We start from the raw sequence: 18,110 nt of genomic DNA, 5'->3' as shown, positions 1-18,110 counted from the left end.
TTTTTTTTTTTAAAGAAACAGGATCTCTCTCTGTTGCTCAGGCTAGTCTCAAACTCCTGACCTCAAGTGATCCTCTGGCTTCCAGCCACCAGAGTAGCTGGGTTTACAGGCATGAACCTCTGTGCCTGGCGTCTTCAATTTTTTTTATCTTTTAAAAAAATAACAGCTTATTGAGATATAATTGAAATATTATAAAATCACTTTCAAAGTATATAATTCGGTGTTTTCAGTATAGTTACAAGGCTGTGCAATCATGCATTCTAATTTAACTGAAGAACCTCTTTAAGAAAAGTTTTCCGAGTTTTTTGTGTGAAAATATTTCTTTTGTTCTCGTATGTTACTCACTTTTTTGGGGGGAGATGTTTGGACTTACTGAGTTTTATAAGCCTTTCTCTTACAAATCCACATGCATTGCTTCTCTCAGTTTTGTTGTTTGTAGATAAGAATGCTGATGCCAAATTAGAAATGATGCAAGTCTAGTTGTTTTTATTTTATAATTTTTTTTGTTTTATAAAATTTAAGAGGTCATAGGATTTTTTTTTTTATCCTTTGAGAATTGTCAGCAATTATTTCAGAAATCTTGCTTAGTACTTGGAAGCTTTTTCAATTTGAAGATGTAAGTCCAGTGAAATTTTCTTTGACTTTTGCTTCTCCAGTGGTTATGTTTTCTTTTAATTCACTATTTTGAGTTTTAGCGTGATTCAGATTACTATAACCTCTTTATGAAATCATACAGAATTCAACAATAATTTTCATTTTGCAGGAGTAGATCTCAGATCCAGAATAACAAAGGCTTGAAAACAAGAAAAGCAGATTTTGCAATAAGAGATGGAAAATACTAGAGATTTTTAGGAGTTAGGGTGACTTTGTAGTTAGCTTTAGGCAAATTCCAGGCTTCAGCATTCATTAACTCTGATGCCTGTGCTTACACAGCTTCATCTGTAAAGAGGGAAGAACATTATTATCTTTATGTTATAGCATAAGTTTTGAATTATCCCAACTTTTTGAAAAAGCATGTAATTTACTAACATACTATTCTTAGTTTTTTTAAAACAACATAAGAGATGGGCTTATTATGATTTTTGATTATAAAGACGAGAATGTTGAGATCCCTAGGCATTAAGTGACTTGCCCAAGATTCCGTAGTTAATTCGAATTGAAGTAGGGTTTTAAATAAATATTAACCTGAAAGTATCCCTCTCAATCCAATTGAAATATGTAAATAAGATTTATTAAACATAATACTTATTAATATACATAATGTCTATTTCAAGTGGGTTGAGAGGGATAGTTTCAATTAAATTTAAGGCAAATGTGTAACCATTTGAATGGCTCTCTATATGTAATTTGATTGATGCCATCATCTTTCAAAAATTATAATCTACTCATCCTACACTCTTGCTGAAAATACAGCATAGACTCAGTTATCTACATAATAAAATCTGGATCCACAGATAAGAGTAAGTGAGACCTAACTTAAAGTTTAAAAAATTGGAGTTCATTTATCAGCATTGGTGATTTGTGAATCCCTTGGAATTAAAAGTAAATGTGATGTCTATTCTTTTCTCTTGGATTCCACTGCTTTCATAAAAAGGTAGGAGACCATAAAAACCATAGATCTGTTACCTGTTTTCTCTAGAACTCTGGTCATATGATGAATAAATAGTTAAGGAAAACCAATATAGTTTCACATGCAAAAAAGGATTATTTAATTAATTCACATTTTTTGGAAGAAATTCAGTCAGAAATTCAGTCAACACTGGTCATTTCAACTAATCATTAGGCTCAGAGTGCGGTCTTACGAGATTACTAGGTGAAGCCTGGCCTTTCTTCAGTAGCATATAAATAGCTTAAATCAGACTTGAAAGCTGATTTTCAGTTGTATAGACATCGAAGGCTAGAAGACAAGAATACTTCTAAACATATAGTGACTCTTTCACCAGGACAGACCAAAGTAGACTCCCTATGATAGGCTTTAGTCAGATACTGGATTCTCAGAATTGCTCACCCAATTAGTGATGATGAGATCTTATATTTCGTGGCATCATATAACATCTAGATACAGGCCTGGGTCATAGCTGCAGGACTGCATCTCTGAGACCTGGTAAGTTAGCTTACAAAAATCACATATTTGGAGGAGTCAGATCCCATAGAACTTCTGAGGAGGCTGTATGAACTCTGCCCTGTGACTGAGTCCAGACATTTGTAACTAGGTACAGGTTCTTGATAAATTGGTGATAGAGCAGTTATGTTGAGGGATCTCCAGCTCTTTGTAAAGGAAGGTGTAGTGAAGGGTTATGAAGAACTGGAGGATATACTGGGAGATACTCGTCCTTATAGTCCAGAGTTCTCAGTTATAAAAAGGTTCTGATTCTGAAAAAGTAAATGTTGTGAAGAATTGCAAAGAAGGAATTTATTTTAAAAGTCTGGATGTTGAGGTATCTTTTTCCTAAGCTCTGGAGTAAGAGGAGTCTAGAAATTCAGTGTCAATAGAGAAGTTTCTCAGAAGAATGTGAGCAGTTCCAAAGGAAGAAGACAAGGCCATACCTTGATTACCAAGGAGGTCCTCAAGGAGATGCCATGCAGTCAGACCTTCTTAAGGCAATACACTTCATTCTAGTTTACAAAAAAATTTCCATTTTAATTTTCACTGAGTTACAGGGGGATTCACTGGCCATTTTGTGGGCCAAAGTACTATAGAATTGACACAGTACCAATGTATAGCATGGGAGCAAGCCAAATCTCGATTTGACATCCATTGGAGAACACACATAGGAGATAGAATCTTAATGGAGAAGGCTTCATGAAGTGTTGGTACCTCTGTGTTCACCAGAGGATCCACACAGGAGAGAAACCATAGACATGTGACATATGTCATGAGAGATTCATCCATGAGTTATACTGCATGGTCCTAAGAGGATCCATATGGAAGAGAAAACATACCATTGTAGATTGTGAATGCTTCAGCTGCAAAAGAAATCTCAATACTCCCCAGAGAATCCATTTAGGCACTAAACCATTTGAGTGTCTATAGCAATGCTGTGAAATAGAAATACAACTTTAGCCACAAAGGCAAGCTACATATGTAATTTAGAATTTTCCAGTAGCTACATTAAAAAACCAGAAATAGATGATATTAATTTTAATAATATATTTTATATAACCCAATATATCAAAAATATTATTTTAACATGTAATTAATACAAAAAATTATACATGGTATTTAATATTCTTTTTTTGTGTCCCAAAGTCTTTTAAATCTAGCATGTATTTTGTACTTATAGAACATCTGAATTTGGACTAACCATATTACTAGTGCTCAGTAGCCACATGTGGCTGTTACTATATTGGATTGTGCAGGTCTACTAAGTGGTCAAACCTTTTGTCAGTTGGAAAACTTTAAATGCCATAAAAAAATACACTGAGTAACATCTCACATAAATGCCACAAATGATACCTAATTAAGTCCAAGTAGTGTTCTAACCCAAAAATAAAGTTAACATTGATTTCTAATCAACTATGTTCTGAATAGTAAATGACATAGTAAAATAACTTAGAAGAGTGCTTAACTTATGGTAATGCTCAATAAATGTTAACAAGCATAATTAAACAATAATTACTTTTTGGCTGGGCACAGTGGCTCACATCTGTAATCCCAGCACTTTGGGAGGCTGAGGCAGGCGGGTCACCTGAGGTCAGGAGTTTGAGACCAACCTGACCACCATGGTGAAACCTCTCTCTACCCAAAATACAAAATTAGCCAGGTGTGGTGGCACATGCCTGTAATCCCAGCTACTTGGGAGGTTGAGGCAGGAGAATCACTTGAACCCAGGAGATGGAGGTTGCAGTGAGCTGAGATCATGCCGTTGCATTCCAGGCTGGGCAACAAAAATGAAACTCCATCTAAAAAAAAAAAAAAAAATTACTTTTTAAATTTAACAAATAGTGAGTTTTTTGTTTCTAAGATTTTTTTTTCTATTTTCCAGGGAGCTCTTTAAGAAAGGCAGCCTATTTTTCTTTTTGATATGTTTATCCTCTTATCTCTTACAAAAATAAGGAAAAAATTTAAATTGCTATTCCCTTTCTATTAGCTCTGTTTTAATGGGAGTTATTTGCTCTGATTGGTTCCCTGGCCCACTTTTTAGAGTGGCTGATCCATTTCATATATTTGGTTATTTTTCATGGTCTGCTAATATTTATAAATGAAAGATTTGGTCATTCAGTGCGGGTAACCAATGTGGTCACTGCTTGAAATTATGTGGGCTAATGTTTGTTTTTTCCTGATTGATTTTCCCCCAAGAGTATGTAGGCAGATGATTGATAAGTTTGTGGTTTGATTCTTTGGCTCCATTTCTTCTCCTTTAAATGTGTTGGATGGGTTTGGGCTGTACTGTAGAATGAGTTGAGTGCCTGTGGGTGGCTACTGTTTAATCTGGGTGGCAAGTATTAAAATTATTTTAAAATGATAGGATTAAGCACCTTATTAGAATATTCACTTTTTATCTATAACATTTAACATGCTATATTTCTTTACAGAAATACACATGGCTTGATAAAAGCCATTATGAAATTACTACAAATGCAAGCTCTTAAGGAAGGACAAGGTGGGGAAAGGAATATTCAGAATATATATACCATTAGGTAAGCCTTTTCTCTTTTCATTTTTTTTCTTCAACAAATGTGAATTTTTAATGAAATTATTAACTGTGACATGATAATCCATTAAGAATTAGTTATTTAATTCAGCAGGATATGCACACAGTGATTGTGGGTGTTGACCTCTCAGGAAGTTAGCATTTCAAAGACTCAGAGAATTGAGATAGAGTTGACAACATGATGAGTATCACCAGTGTGTGTTTCAGGGTTGCTAATTTGGAATTGAAATCTTTTACCCAAAACTCAGATTATTCTGTTTGCTCTAGAGTATGTAACCATCTTCACAGTACTATGAAAATGGAAGACTTCCTTGAACAAAGATACTTAAAGCAGAGGGGATTTAGGTTAGGCAGGTTGGTAATCTGCCTTACTATAAAAAGCAATAAGAGACTGCTATTTCCGAGTGACTTAGGCCAAGGTCAGTAATTAGGAGTGTTGATTTGTCTTTTCTTTGTCATCTGTAGAATGTAATAAGGTAGAATTGTTTTAAAAAAATAAAATATACGCAGCAGCAATAATACTACAATGCACTGGATTTTCTGGGGGGGTTGTGGTCAAGGGAGAGAATCATACTCCCTTGTGAAGGTGACCTTACCTATTGCCTTGAAGGACCCAGGAAGCCATTTCTTAAGAGAGGGGCTCTGAGTTAGCAGAGGACTCAGAAGATGCATGTAATCAGTGTATGTTGCCCTAGGAACTCTGTTCAGTGAGGCATTCAGAATGTGTTTGCTTCAAAAGAATGACAGCATGGAACCATAAAGAAGGGCGTTGATTCATGTGGGGAAGATGGCTTACATGGGCTACGGTGATCAAACAGGGAAAGGAAATGAGGTGCTTTTGTTGTGAGCCACCACTGAATTGATCTTATAGCACCTTTAGTCTTCAGTATTTGACACCACAGGTATCAGAAGTGCGAGAGAGTTTGTCTCCAAAATACAGAGGAGTGTCTATTACTTACCTGTATTTATAGTGCTTTCTTTTTGATAATAAGTAAGTAGTATCTCATATACTGTATATGGAATGGTCTGTGTCATGGTATATCTCATATACCATGATCTTTCCTATAATTTTTAGTGATACTTGTGATCTCTTATTTTTACAAGGATATTATTGTTTAAGGCAATTTTTTAAGCAAGGTCAAGATTTGCATTTTATATTTTTTTCTTAACATATTTTGTGAATATCTTCAAACATACAAGTTGGAAGAATGTGGTACAATGAATTAACTGATTTATTTTTAAGGGAAGCAAAAGGAAATTTTTTTTTTTGGAAAATACTATGAAAACTTGAGGTGTGCAGAGTAAAGCTTTCCAAATTGGTAAACATGCTTTTCTTTTTTTAAGTAGTGGTGTCCTTTGTGATGTAAGGGTTTATTCTTTATCCATTGCCTTGACTAGAATTGAGCCTGCAGAGTAAATGAGCAGATGTTAATATTTCTGGATAAATATCTGCACTTCCTCCTTTTTAGAAAGAAATTCAAACTCTTGGGCTAGAGTTCAGGATAGAAAATAATTCAATTTAGTTGTTGTTAAGAGGGGCTTATTTATTTTTAAATAGGGAAGCTGTTGAAGTTTTTAATTGAAATTTTTATGTAACAGTTTTATGGGGATATAATTCACATATGACTGACCCATTTAAAATGTGTGATTCAGTGACTTTTACTCTATTCACAGCGTTATGCCACCATCACCATAAGCAATTTTAGAACATCTTCATCATCCCCAAAGAAATTCCTTACCAATTAGCAGTCACTCCATATTTTCTCCCTGCTCAGGGAAGTATTTTTAGTTCAATGGTTCCCAACACTGGCTGCTCATTAGAACCACCTGGGTGTGCTTAAAAAGTGACAAACATGGGAACAATCAAATACCCTAGACAAAATGAATCAGAATCTCTGTCATGAGGCCTAGTGGTTTTAAAAGTGTCCTAGGTGATTGTCATTCACAGTGAGTACAAAATGGTGTGTCAGCTGCTCTAAAATGTGCATCCTAATTACTTGGGGACCTTGATGAAGTGCAGAATCTTTTTCCTTAGTCTAGTGTGGGCTCAAGATTCTTGTCTAACAGGCTCCCAGGTGATGCTGCTGTTGCCCTACCACACTATTGAGTAGCAGAGCTACCGCAGCATCAGCATACCTGTGAAGAATGCAGAACCTTGGACTCCATCTCAGAGTGCCAGAGTCAGAACTGCATTTTAGAAACATTTTCTAGGTAATTTATAGGCACCTTAAAGTATAAGAAGCATCAGTTTATATGATGGTAAAAAGAAGTTTTCTATGATGCAGAGAATTTGGGTTACTCATTTTAATTCTGATTGTCTTCACCATGTGCAATTGTTAGACCTTTAATTATCTGTAATGTTTGACCTGTTAATTCATTTTTTCCTGTAGTTGGTTCTTTTAACTTCAGTCTTGTTTCAAAAGGCAATTGGTGCAAGGTGTGGATAGGAAGACTAGTTTGAGAAGCTGAAAAGAATTGGATACATAGGGTTGTCTTTAGATAACGTGGCACCTTAAGAGGTCCATAATCAGTCACCTGAATTGGCATAATCCGGTAATGTTTATGGAGAGCTCTTATGTGAATGACCGTTTGGCACTATAAATCAGTAGAGTGTAATCGAGTGTATAAGAGCCTTAAGTTCCTCCAAGGGGGATTGTGGATGGCAGAAACAGAGGAGAGGTGAGCCTGAAGAGCATATTCCCCTCAAGAGAGCTATGATTACCTGAGTCAAGCATAAAATTGTCATGCTGTTTTAGAGCCTTCTTTGCCACATGTTGGTTAGCAATATCATCCAGCCTTAAAGAGGCAACTGATGAGCTGTGTATGAAAGCATAAAAGGGATATGAGAAACTTAGAACTCCACTGAGAGGTATTTTCCAGTTATTCTGTAGGATTAATTTAAAATAGAAGGAGTATGACAAATAAATGTAAGCTTTCTGGGTATGCAGCTAATCTGTGTTTTTATGGTATTAAGCGCTATGCCAGTATTCAGTTGGGGCTTAAGTATTTCTTACTTCTTTTTCTCCTAATAGCTGATTAATTTGAATTACGGTACAACAGAATACTTGGTCATCTTAAATGGTCTGTGCTGAACCGAGTAAGTTGTACCAGTATGGGAGTGGACAGAAAAGGAGAGATATGAGAACCAAGAATATTAGGCAGTGACTTCCCTTAGCCCCTCTGAATTTTATGACGGAGCTCTAGAGATGGTGTTCTTTTTATTGTACCTAGAGCTTAGTGGTTTTCACACTTGTCTTGCATAAGAACCACTGGGGCAGTGTGTTGAAAGTACAGCTTCTGAATCCTACTTGCCAGAGATTCTTACTCATTCAGTAGGTTTTGTGTGAGACTCAGGAATCAGCATGTTATCCAGTTGCTCAATGATATGGAAATATGTAATTTGTGGATTACACATGAAAACTATTGCTTCAGTATCTGGGAGCTTGATGGTACCATATGTGAACTTCAAGGTTTCCCTTGAGGTAGACTAGACGGGATCTTGGGTGGCTTAACCATGCCTCTTTTTCTCTATTTGGGTGGCAAGAAGTCTATATCTTTCTAAGTACCAAGGCACCAAATTTGTCTTACATGTGTCAGTCATGGACAATAGAGAGGCCAAGAGCAGAAGCAAAGAGTGACTGTAAAGGAAAAGCAGTCCAAAGAGAGCAAGCCAGCTTTGGATGCTAGAGAGAAAATGTAAGAGATCATGGATTTGTTCAATGAAAAAATTCCGTGGCTCCAACACATGTTAGTGTTCTTCATGGTCAGACGGTGGGTAGGTGGTTGTGGGAGGAGGAGGGGAAGAGAATCTTGAACATCCTCTTAGAAACTGACACTTGTTTACTGTGCATAAGGAGCTCGTCTTTGGAGTTTTTAATGTCTGGAACATGGCCCAGACTTGTGCATTTTTAACACGAGATTTGAATGGAGGTGGTTTACTGACCAGGCTTTGAGAAACGCTGGATTAGAATCATGTGTAGTTAATACAGTTCATATTGCTGAACTGGACCCTCCTTTCTAAGCAGTCTTTTCTTTAGCTTTGTGGCTTAAACAAGATTTGGCATAAATATTTAAATAGGGCTGCAACTCTCAGTTACCTTTGTAACTGGAAGCATAGTGCAGTACATTTGGCTACTGTGAATAGCTAAAGAGCATATGCCAAGTATAAAACTCTAGGCCCATGAGTCTCAACTCTGGCTGCACATTAGAGCCCTCTTAGGAGCTTTGAAATATATAGATGATTGGCCTTTACCCAGAATGACTGAAGGGTTGGTCTGAGGTGTTGGTATCTTTTTAAAAGCTTCCCGTGTGATTTCCAGTGTGCAGGTAAGGGTGCAGAACTGCTGGCCAATTGTTGCCATGAAACAATGGGACTTCATTGTTGCCACATGTTCAGATTTTTCAATATAAATAAAATTTTTATGTGAAATCTTTTGACTGAATGCTGACAACCAATTCAAATTTTTTAAAATGTAGGGGTAGGTAGACAAAACACATCTGCTTACAAGATGCAATCCATGGGCAACAAGTTTGTGAACTCTGATGCAGGTACTATTTTCAAGAATTTCAGAAGCCCCTTTCTAGTTATACTAATTGACATTTTTTTTAAACCACTATGTGGTATCGTTTAGTTCACACTTTCTTTTTTTCTCCCTTTTTTATTTGGTCTGAATTTTCTTTTGTTTAGCTAGAACCCGTCTTTTCTGTAACACACTTATATTTAAGTTATTTAAACTTTTTTTTTTTTTTTTTTTTTTTTGAGACAAGGTCTCACTCTGTCACCCAGGCTGGAGTGCAGTGGTGCAGTCTTGGCTCACTGCAACCTCTGCCTCCCAGGCTCAAGCTATCCTCCCACCTCACCTTCCCCAGCAGCTGAGACTACAGGTGCTACACTATGCCCTGCTAATTTTTTGTAGAGACAGGATTTTGCTATGTTGTCCAGGCTGGTCTCGAACTCCTGAGCTCAAGCGATCCACCTGCCTTGGCCTCCCAAAGTGCTGGAATTACAGGTGTGAACCTTGGTGCTGGGCCTATCTAAACATTTTCTAATATCGATTGTGCAGGAAGTGGGGCAGAGAATCAATATTTGGCTGGTATTTTGGTTGCAGGGAAGAATAACTAAATTTTCATGGGTTGTAAAGTATTAGAGGCTAATTTTCTTATTTGCTTTGTAAGATGCCATTTTCCCCATGAAATTATATCATGTGCTTTTGCTTTTAATTTTTTCTCTGCATATTCATATTACGGCAATCTTTTAAAGATCTCTCTTCCCTCAGCTAAAGTGAGGAAATAGCTGTGAATTCATGAGCAGTAACTGCTTGTTCCAGAATTCGTGTATTTTTTTGATGTGCCAGACAGTGGCTGACATGCACAAATATCAAATGTTAAGAATCTTGTTTGTGGGAGGGTTTGGTCTGGTAAACATCAAGCTGTACTTTCTGAAATAAGGGAATATTAAATGTTTGTGGCAGATGGTGTGCTCTGAAGTGGGCAATTAGGCCAACAGTAATGGATGATTGTACCCTGAGTAGATTAAAGTTATGCGCCCTATGTTTGTATTTGTTCATCTCTTTGTGTAGTAGTATGTAGCTTATTTGGAGGGAGAGTTAAGTTTGAGGACTTAAAGATGTATATCCTAAAGGCTGAGATATTTTGTAATTCATATTGATTTTTTTCCTTATCACTGAGAGCAAATGCAGTCATCCCTTAAGGCCATCAAATAAAGAAAAGCAAGAGCAAGCCCAAGATAAATGCTGATTTAACTGCACAAAGACCAGTTTGCGGTTGTGGATATCAAAATGTAGCTCCATTTTTAATTTCAATAACTTGCTTTTTAAGCATTGTTTTTGCATTTTCTCCTATTGTCTGTTTTGAAGGAAGACACGGAGCCAGCTGCATGAAGAGTGCAGGAAGAGTGTTTCAGACGTAGGAAAAGCAAGTGCCCAGAAGCTTGGCCCATGAGAGGAACTAACAGGAGGCAGAGTGGTTGGAGTTTAGTGCTCTAGGGAGTGTGAGGCTGGGACATTGGCTCAGGAGAGGTAGGCATGGGCTAGAATATGCAAGGCCATGGCAAAGAGTGGGTTGTACTTAAAGAGCAGTGGGAAGTCATTAAAAACGTTTATTTTTAGCTTACTATCTTGAAATAATTTTAAAGTTCCAGAAAAGTTACAAGAATAGTACCAAAGACTCCCATGTGCCATGTACCCAGATTTATTAGTGATTTTGCTCTTTGCCACATTTGAATTCTCATTATCTCTGTATAATTAATAAAAAACATTTGAGAGTAAATTGCATACATTTAAGAATGTGTTTTCTAAGAACAACGATATTCTCTTATATAACCAGAATATAAAATTGAACATTGATATTACTTTTTATAATATACAGTCCATATTCCAGTTTTGTCCATTGTCTCAATAATGTCCTACCTTTTGCCTTTTTACTTTTTAATGTATGAGATCTAGTTTAGGATCACATGTTGCCTTTGGTTGCCACACCTTTTTAGCCTTTTAACATCTGGAACTGTTTCTCATCCTTCTTTGTTTTTCATGATGTTGGCATTTTTGAATTCCATATAAATGATGCTGTGTCCTTCTGAGGATAATCACATGTGGAGGTACTGGTGTCCATCTTGCCTCTCATTGGGGATTTTAATTTTGGTTACCCAGTCAAGGTGTTGTGTGGTTTCTGTACTGAATAGTTATCATTTTTTTGAACTAATAAGCAATCTGTGGGGAATACATTTTGAGACCATGCAAATATTCTGCTCCTCATTAAGCTCAGTACTCCCAACCAGTTTTCACTGTGATGACTACAAAATGGTGATTTTCCCAACTGCACCACTCCCTTTATGTTTATTAGTGGCAAAAGAGTTAGCTATATGGTTTAGAGGTGGAAATGACTATTAAGCTATCAATCAAGGATATTAAGGAGATAAATCAGATTCTGATTCGGACTTATTTTCTAAGGGAAATCCAAGTTAATTTTTTTTTTTTTACATTAGCAGTATACTTATGCTGCTGATACATGTGCTTTCTAAAATCGAAAAAAGGTTAATTAAAAATAATATGTGGCTGAGTTAAGTTTGATATATTTTAAATGCCTTTTTATTGAGACATAATTTACATACTATAAAATTCACTCTTAAAGTGTACAAATCAGTAGATTTTGTTTATGATCACAAAGTGATGTAACCATCATCACTGTCTAATTCCAGAATATTTTCATCACCCCAAAAAGAAACCTCATATGCATTGTCAGTCATTCCCCAATACTCTATTCCCAGCCCCTGGAAAACACTACTATTTGTGTCTTTGGATTTACCTTATAAATGGAACAATGCAGTGTGGCGTCTTTCACTTAGCATAATGTTTTCAAGGTTTCCTTCATGTTGTAGCATGCATCCATACTTCATTCCTTTTAATCTATTCCATAGATATAAAATTTTATTTACCTATTTGCATTTTTAGTGTTTTTTTGCTTTTTATATATATTTTAAAGGTAAACTACTTTTTGTAAGTTACTGAAAATGAACTGTAGTCCTTAGAGTAGTTTAGTTGTTTTTCATATCTAGATACATTTCATTATTATATTTACTGTTTCTCAATGATGTTGCTCATCCTCTAACTCTTAAAAAAATCGACTGTCAGCTATTATCATATGGCTTTGTTTTCAAAGTGAGCATTTTGCTTTTGGGGGGTTGATTATTTCAATACTTGAATATATTATCTGAAGGGATCTCCTGAGGTATAAATGTTTGGTTTTACTTAGCATAATGTAAGTATGACACCTCTACAATCAAGCTGCCATAAGGGATTGAAACCAGTGGAATACATTAATGCAATAATTAATTTTATTTTTATTTTACTGAAGTTACAAAAACTTACACTCAGGGAGCCACCATTTCTGGACAGAACATATCATATAACTTTTTTTTTTTTTTTTGGAAATGGTCTTTGTAGTGTTTTTGAAAGCAGAAGTTCTAATGAGACTGAATTGTAGCAACTACCTTAGATATACTTAGGTTTAATTTACTGGTATGTAGCCTTTTTTGGGAGGGTAGTCAGGACCTTCTTTAAGAATTACATAAAAGTTTTGGACTTTCTCCTGTTATAGAAAATGTACACATGCATATATACTAAAAATTTTACATATGGTTTCAGTGGGCTTGTAGGAATCATTATAGAAAAATCAGAGAAAGAAGATGGGAAAGGATGTAGTCAGATCCGCTCCTGAAAAAGCCCAGCAGAGTTAAGGATAAAGAATAAGATAGGAAAGTAATTGAGAAAACATAGCCAGTAGTACTTTGCAAGGGCCATCTGTCTCTTTGCAGTTCCATTCTTTCTCTCTAGCTACATGTTTTGCTCCTGTTTTCATTTCCTCTTTTCCTTCCTCTTTTCTATTCAGGAAAGTCTTTGTTCACAATTTATGGGTCGAATCACCTGGGGTTTACACCTAGGATTTACTTTTAGAATAAGCTGCACCCATCATACAGTCTTCCAGTTAGCAGTAGCCACCAGAAAACACTTTATATGTCTTCTAATTGTAGATGTTTAATTGAAAGATTGGTGTTATAGTTTGCTGATAAATGTCTTTAAGGCCACAAAAATGTTGTAATTTTTACTTATTAGCCTATTTGTTTGTCTCTAAGTGTCCCCCCCACCAAGTGATCATAGCACACAACTTAATGAAAGGAAGGTTGTGGATCCCTAAGTACATTTATGTTTCCCCCTAACCAATTACCTTGTACTTAAAATAGTTCCAGACTTTTGACGTTGTCAGGCACCATTGCATTAAAACCCTGGCCCTCTAAAAGGGATTCTGGGAAAGGTTCATTGTTGGGGGAGAATCATTGTAATAGGAAGTATATTTTCAAAGAAAGGAATCTTATACTGTCTCTGCCTTATAGACTCAAAGAAAAGATGTTGTCACTCAAAAATGACAAAATTACAATTGCTTTGCTCCAAGTCTTTTTCTAGGAGCTTATGTAGGAAGGATAAAGATGCATTTGTCTTAAAATTATGTTATAGGATCTACAGAAATTCACAATTATTGTTTAGTTTTTCCTTTTGAATTATTATTTCTTTTTTATAGTAATATTCATGGTGGAGTCTTCATAATTTTATATTATGCATCTTTTAACTTAAAATCTGCAGATTAAAAAAAAATCTCTTTTTAGCTTCTAACCAGCAGTTTCAAATCAAAATTCAGAGCAGGTAGAGAAATGCTTTTAAAATGCATATTTGATGTAGTAAGTGCTATGCAATGCTTCTGAAAGCGCCAGGGTCACAGCTGCATACATGAAAATGCATGGTGACTGCAGGCATTGTTTCCTCACACAGAAAAGGCAATCTGTGTCTGTCGCTGAATTTATGATGTAAATCAAATCATAGCTTTCCTATATTCAGAGATGTAACAAGAAGGTTGAGGTGACCTAAAGGTTACAAATAACTTTTGCTTTTTGATTTGCCTACCACAGAGTATTTTTTTTAACCCCCTCATTTCTATTAGGATAGATGTATTTATACTTGGAAAGGTGAATCCAGTTACATATTTTATCATTGCCTCTGCTAGTCTGGGGGAACTATGCATTTATCATTCATTCCTTCCTCACTCCGTTCTGTTAGGATACATGTACTGTACTGATCTGTGCTGTTGATGATATTAATAAAGAGTGGGAATATTGAAGTGTTAGGTACCAACTCTGTGTGCGTCCTCTGTGCTTTTTTTCTCTGAACAGCGTTGACTTTGGGACAATGTGCTAGAGGGACTGTGATAAATTGGCTTCCCATGATCCAGTTTATTTTGTCATTTGCAACAACATGAATCAACCAGTTTAAGAGTTTAAGAAGGTGATTTGGGGAAAGTATGTGTGTGATAATTACATTTATTGTAGATAGGCATTTGGCACTGAAAGGGAAACAAAAAGATTAAAAAGACACATACCCAGCTTTCATACTGCTTATGCTGTAATTTAAGAAACAAACCTATCCTGATGATAATCATAATTGTACCCACTTCTGTAGTTCTTCTATTTGCTAGGTATTAAATGCTTTACTTAAAATAGCAATTAAAATACTTGTAAATCACGAAATGGGGAAGTGCCAAAGAATGTACAACAAATTGGATCATCTATTATAGAACAACAACAACAACAACAACAACAACAACAACCCCCCCCCCCAAAAAAAATGCACACAGTAAGAGAGACATTATAGGCACTAGAGACCAATGAAGGGTGACCTGGTTGCCTGGTTTGTATTGATCTTGATCTTTAGAAATAATGTCATTCTCTTTTAAGGAGAAAGCAGAATCTATTGGCTATCTCAGGAGTTAGAAAATTCTGATTTAAAAATTTCTGCGGACATAGTACTTTACTTCCTTCTGAAATAAAAAAATAGGGTGATTTATCTCTGAGCTAAAAATAGAAGTCCTTTTTTTTGAGGACTTAGCTTTTATTAGACATTGGACTTAGAGCCATTTAAGCTTGGGATAGAATTATTAGTAGCTGAGAGCTGCCATCTTTAATACTTTTTGCCTTTGCAGGGTTTGTTTGCATCTGTAGTCCTGAGCAGTACTAAGGTTAGGGTTTTAATGGGTGGCTTGGGTTATACAGTATTCGCTCTGGAAGGTATTTAGTCTGATCGCCTTATTTTATTATTGGTGAAGAAACTTTGGCCAAGAGAGGTTGATTCTCTTGCGTGAGATCACGTGATTTGTGGCAGAGCCAGGATGTAAATTTGGAACTTTTGATTCTTTTAATTCAGTTCTTTTCCCTCACAATTTTATCTCACCTCTCCACTTCTATTTTCTGAGATATGGACATGGCTGCATAATAGTAAGTGATTCCAATAATGTTCTGTAGTCACTGCATATATTAATATAAATAATAATAATGATGATAATGTGTCATGTTTGTGTTTATTTTTTCAAAACTTGTATAGCTTATTGTCTGCTACTGTTAGTTTTATTTACAAGTGATCGGGCTGATTCATCAGCCCATCTATCCTTTTGAATAAAGCGTTGTTAGGCAACATAACTTAAATAGCCGGTTTGGGGATAATTAGAAATTTGAGGCATGACTCAGGTTGTGTTTTGGCATTTTTCATACCACATTCTCCCCTTTTTTGATCAGTAATGCTTCCAATTTAAAGTTGTTAACTTGACTCAGTTAAACTGTGGATCCTTTCATTTACCTTGACCTTTCTCAGTTGGATATATCTGAAAAAATGGAAAGGCTAACAAGCAGTGGGTGAGAGGAAGAAAGTAAAGAAAAATCTTGAGTAATCCATAAATGTAATAATCAACTCTTGAATACAGCAAGACTGAGCTATACTTAGCTTTATTGAATTTTAAATGCTCTAATTATAATATTTTAAGTAGGAAAATAACTTCATTTTCTGTCATATCCAAATTAGCATGAATATTCTTTAATGCCCTTTATTCTATGTTTTGTAAAGGAATGATTTTACATTTGTTTTCCATTTTAAGGCTTTTAGTTTCTACTGTGTTCTGTTACTCTTGTGCATCCAGTTTGATAACTATATTTCCTTAAGAAAATCACAACTTTGATCATGATTGATTAACTACTTTTCGTTCAGTGTAAGGAAAGGTGAAAGTAGAAAAGTAGAAGCATAGTCTTTTTTTTTTTTTTTTTTTTTAAAACAGTTCGGGATTGGTGCAATGCTTTCTTCAGTGATGGGCCTTCCATAGTACTTGTCATTTACTCAATGCAGTGATTCTTGACCAGGAACAATTTTGTCCTCCAGGGGATATCTGGCAATGTCTGGAGACAATTTTGATTGTTATAACTAGGAGAAATCCCACTTGTATCTTGTGGGTGGAGGCCAGGGATGCTGCCAAATGTTCCATCGTGCATAGGACAACCCACACAATAAAGAGTTATGTGGCCCAAAATGTCAGTAGTACTAAGACTGAGAAACTCTCATGCATGGGCAGTTGTGCAGTGAAGTTTATTGAGTTAAAAAATATATCCGTTCTATTACATGAGCCTAAGGCTTTATGGATTATTTTATATATGTATTACATACCAATTTGATGACTCAAGGGAGAATTTAGCTCTTTGCTTCATTATGATTAAGGTATTAAAATTGTGGCAATTATAATTGATTATAGGTTAGTATACTTAGTTGAAATAGTATGTTAGTAATCAAATGCTGATCAACAGGAGGATTCAGTGTTCTCCTCTTATACTTACCTTTTCCCTCAAGCTTTTCAGCTTCTTGGAATCAATATTGTGTATCATTACCTGCAATATTGCCACTGAGATCTGACATAATCAGTTTTTTGAAAAACTTAATTATCTAGATGTCTAAATCAGTAGTTAATCTTTATGATCCCTATCCTACTATATTTTACTTAATCTCATTTTTTGAATTTAGGTCTGAGATACTAAATAAAATCTGCTGAATCCAATAGCTAGCAAAACAGGCCTTCAGCATCATGCAACAAAGCTGGGGTGGCTCCCTCGGTATGCATAAATGTAAATTATAATAGAAATGTTTGCCATGTATACATCACTTTTAATCCCATTTTATACTGTTTTTTATTTCTGTTGACCTTATTCAATTTGGACAAAACTGTGTATTTTAAAAAGGAGATAGATCCTTAGTAGTTTTTTTGGTGGGGTGTGAAGGATAGAAGGGAGATGACTTATAAAGGAAGAATATTAAAAAGCACTTCAGTGCCTTGTGGTAACTTGTTGAGTTTTCTTCTTAAATATTTGTAAGTGCCACCATTATCTGGAAGATTAATGGATGATTATATCTGATACTCTTTATAGCAATACGGTTCTTATCAGAAGAACCCGAAGCTGCTGAAATAATTGTAGGTACTGTTTCTGCTATTTCTTCCTTTTTATGTGGTGTTTTTTTGTTTGTTTGTTTGTTTGTTTTTGGTGGAGACTGGGTCCTGCTATGTTGCTCAGGCTGATGTCAAATCCCTGGCCTCCAGCAATTCTCCAGCCTTGGCCTCCCAAAGTGCTGGGATTACAGGTGTGAATCACTGCTACTTGCCTGTTTTGTGGTTTTAATTGAACATGACCTGTTGAACTTTCAATCTAAGAATTTCATCTGATGCGACATACCTGAGAGGCTTTTAGGATTTATAATATTTTTCTTAGTATTTGTGGCAACCAGAGTGGAAGCAAATTCTAGGTAGATTTAACTGCCAAAGGGTTTGGAATTGGGAAACATGAATGATTTTGATATGATTTCTGAGTTTTGGCATTAAAAGTTGCTTGGAGTGATCCCTTAGCAATGATAGCATTCCCATCAGTCAGAAATAGCCTGTGCTTTAGCAAACAGGAGGCTGCCAGCATGTGAAGTTAGTTAGTACATGATAGGTTAGGTGAGGTTAAGAAGAAATAAAGAGATAGTGTTATACCCAGAAACTGTGTGGTAGTGTCAGAGAGGTGTTTCATGTGTGTTTCAACGT

The 18,110-nt window shown here is 35.7% G+C and overlaps 1 protein-coding gene across 1 annotated transcript in view; it reads left to right on the top strand.

Annotated features, from left to right (window-relative positions):
- The window catches only part of FOCAD (focadhesin), a 339,855-nt gene that overhangs the window by 67,821 nt on the left and 253,924 nt on the right, over nucleotides 1-18,110 (top strand). The window contains exon 5 of the mRNA XM_011988811.1: nucleotides 4,537-4,641. Coding sequence (XP_011844201.1) covers nucleotides 4,537-4,641 — 105 coding nt within the window. The remainder of the gene's footprint in view (nucleotides 1-4,536; nucleotides 4,642-18,110) is intronic.

The sequence above is a fragment of the Mandrillus leucophaeus genome, unplaced genomic scaffold (assembly GCF_000951045.1).
Source record: "Mandrillus leucophaeus isolate KB7577 unplaced genomic scaffold, Mleu.le_1.0 Scaffold1090, whole genome shotgun sequence".
Taxonomy (NCBI): Eukaryota; Metazoa; Chordata; class Mammalia; order Primates; family Cercopithecidae; genus Mandrillus; species Mandrillus leucophaeus.
Note: the sequence above shows the minus strand (reverse complement) of the source record. Positions and strands in the feature narration are given on the sequence as shown.